The sequence below is a fragment of the Bison bison genome, unplaced genomic scaffold (assembly GCF_000754665.1).
Source record: "Bison bison bison isolate TAMUID 2011002044 unplaced genomic scaffold, Bison_UMD1.0 scf7180017850251, whole genome shotgun sequence".
Lineage (NCBI taxonomy): Eukaryota > Metazoa > Chordata > Mammalia > Artiodactyla > Bovidae > Bison > Bison bison.
Genome location: NW_011480824.1, coordinates 6,434 through 8,992, shown reverse-complemented (window position 1 = coordinate 8,992; position 2,559 = coordinate 6,434). Strand labels below are relative to the sequence as shown.

Here is a 2,559-nt window from a genome sequence, read left to right as displayed (position 1 = left end):
ATAATAAAGCTTTTAAAATATTAACTCTGTAAATGTGAAATCAGTTGAAAACATCTGAGTGTTTAAGTTCTCATTTTTGTTTGCTTTTTAAACAAAGTTTCAGAGTGCTGTTTTATGATGGTTCCATTTTTGATAGTTCTTTTATGGCCCCTCTCCCCCTCCTTTTTTTAATTAACAGATAGAAGAGATGCTTCAGATAATCTGTCTAGTGATGACTCTCCACTAGACTGGCTTACCACTTTCGGACAAACTGAAAATGTGACAAGTGAACAAAAAGAAAATCAGTCTTGGAGAGAAGAGAGCCAAATTAGTGCTAACAGTGATGAGCTCAGATTCAGCTTAGAAATAAATCTTGACCTTGATGACGAAAACTCAAATCCAGAGAATGAATGTGTAGCATCTGCAAAACTTTCCAGAAGAGAAGATACGGAAGACAGCCAAAGGCAAGTGGAAAATCCACAATCTGAGTCACTACTTACAAGACCATCTACATCAGAACAAGATGCAACGGAAACATTAATGGAAGTCCCACCGACAAGAAGTCAGAGAAGGGCAAAAAGTATGAGCCCAGTCTATCGGAGAACCAGAGCAAGGAATGACAGTTGGTCACCTCCACATTCACTGTGGGAAATTTTTCAAAGAATTAATGAAGATACACCATCTCAGACTTTTAAACAACCTCTCATAAGTGAGAATGATAACTTTTCTAGAACTGGGCATGAAGAAACATTGAGACAGCAAATGCCTGGACATGAGTTGCAAAATAGGGGTCTTATTGAAACTTCTGAAACTAGTAATGCTGTTCATGGAGAATGTTATTCAGACACAACGTGCAGTAGTGAATCTTGGGAAGTGAGGGAAACAAATCCAACCACACCTTTCAATCTTGAAGTAGAACCAGTTCATTGTCAAGCATGTTCTCAGAGAGACAGCAGAATTAGTAGAACTCAGTTAACATCTGACTCACCAAACAACACTACCACTTCAGAAAGTGAGCAAGAAGAACTGAAGCCAATGTTTTCACATTCTGATGAGGCCAATGAGAGTGCTTATGTCAATACCATCAGAAATCCCATTCATAGAATTTTAAATACTAGTTTAAGTGATACAATATCTGTTCCAACTCAGAGTACATTATGGCAGACAATGACAGGATTTAGTAACTCAAGTAATCTTATGGACAGTGGCAGTAATTTAGAGCATAGTGTCTCACCTCCAAGTGAAAACATGAAAAGAACAGAGTCACCAAATGAAAGACATGGACCTAGTGGTAGTAGTAGTAGACCTACTTCTGCTTCAAATGCTAGATATGATCCTGATTCAAGTTTCACACTGATTTCAGGTTCAATCCCCAATTATATATCTAGCTACCATACTAGTCCTCTGTCCAGTTCTAGCTCAAGTGATGAAGATTCAGAAATTAGCTCACTGATGTTTGAAGACAGTGAAGAAAGAAGGTTATCAGCAGGCTTATCAGAGACCAGGCAAGAAGGTAGACGAATGTCCCCAATAATATTTGATGATAGTGACTCTTGGCCCTCCCTTAATCTTGATCAGTTTTTCCTACTAAATGAAGATGACCCATACGAACCAACAGGACTTACCAAAGCACAAATTGACAACTTGGCTTTAAGATATTTTGGAGAGAATGAGGCATTTAAAGCCTGTAGCATTTGTATCACAGAGTACACCACAGGCAACACACTACGCATCCTACCTTGCTCTCATGAGTATCATGATCACTGCATTGATCACTGGCTGTCTGAGCACACAAACTGTCCTATTTGTCGTGGGCCAGTAATGGATCCCTCTGAGGCAGATAATTCTATGTGAGATCTGAATTCTCAGATATATAAAATGTTATAGTGATGGACAACAGTCAGCTGCCTCATGTCCACTTTTAGAGTTATTTACGTTTAAACATAACAATCTGAATCTATATGTAACAATATAAACTGAATTACTTGTTCCTGAAGAAATTATTGGGCTTTCCCCAATTTCTGTTTCATAATAAAAGGAAATATCAAAAAGTCAAACAATGTTGTTCTATTTGACAATAAAAATGAATTACACACCATAGCAGTGCATTGAATTTCAATAGAAACTTAGTATGTGCACTGGGTTGGGATATTCCTAATGCCATGAGTGAAATGTTCTAGTATGATATAATCAATCCAGATGGATACTAGTAGTATCTTCTAGTCATATAAATCCCAGATATTGCTTGGCCCTGTTCAATCCTGGTTGTGTATGCAAAGAAACAGGAACTCAACTAAATAATTAAGAAGCAATTTAAGATGGTATTAGAGTCATTCACATACAAAAGTCATGTTATATTCATAGAACGCCATAAAAAGCTTTGAAACCCTTCTCTTCCGATCTCTCTCCAGAAGTTTATCCCATCCTCCTAGTACTACCTTAAAGTTTCTCCTATTCCCCACTACCAATGTATTAGTCATAGTCCAACCAAAACTGATGGCACACTTTAAAAGAGTGATGGAATATCATTTAATGAGGAGACTAAAATGTGTAAATAATGAAGAGAAAGCAAGAGATGAT

At 37.3% G+C, this 2,559-nt stretch overlaps 1 protein-coding gene across 1 annotated transcript in view; it reads left to right on the top strand.

Annotated features, from left to right (window-relative positions):
- LOC104994777 (E3 ubiquitin-protein ligase RLIM-like) overlaps window positions 1-1,833 on the top strand; it is a 3,524-nt gene extending 1,691 nt beyond the window's left edge. Inside the window, exon 2 of the mRNA XM_010848434.1 lies at window positions 179-1,833. Within this exon, the coding sequence (XP_010846736.1) occupies window positions 179-1,833 (1,655 nt within the window). The remainder of the gene's footprint in view (window positions 1-178) is intronic.
- The last annotated feature ends 726 nt before the right edge of the window (window positions 1,834-2,559 follow it).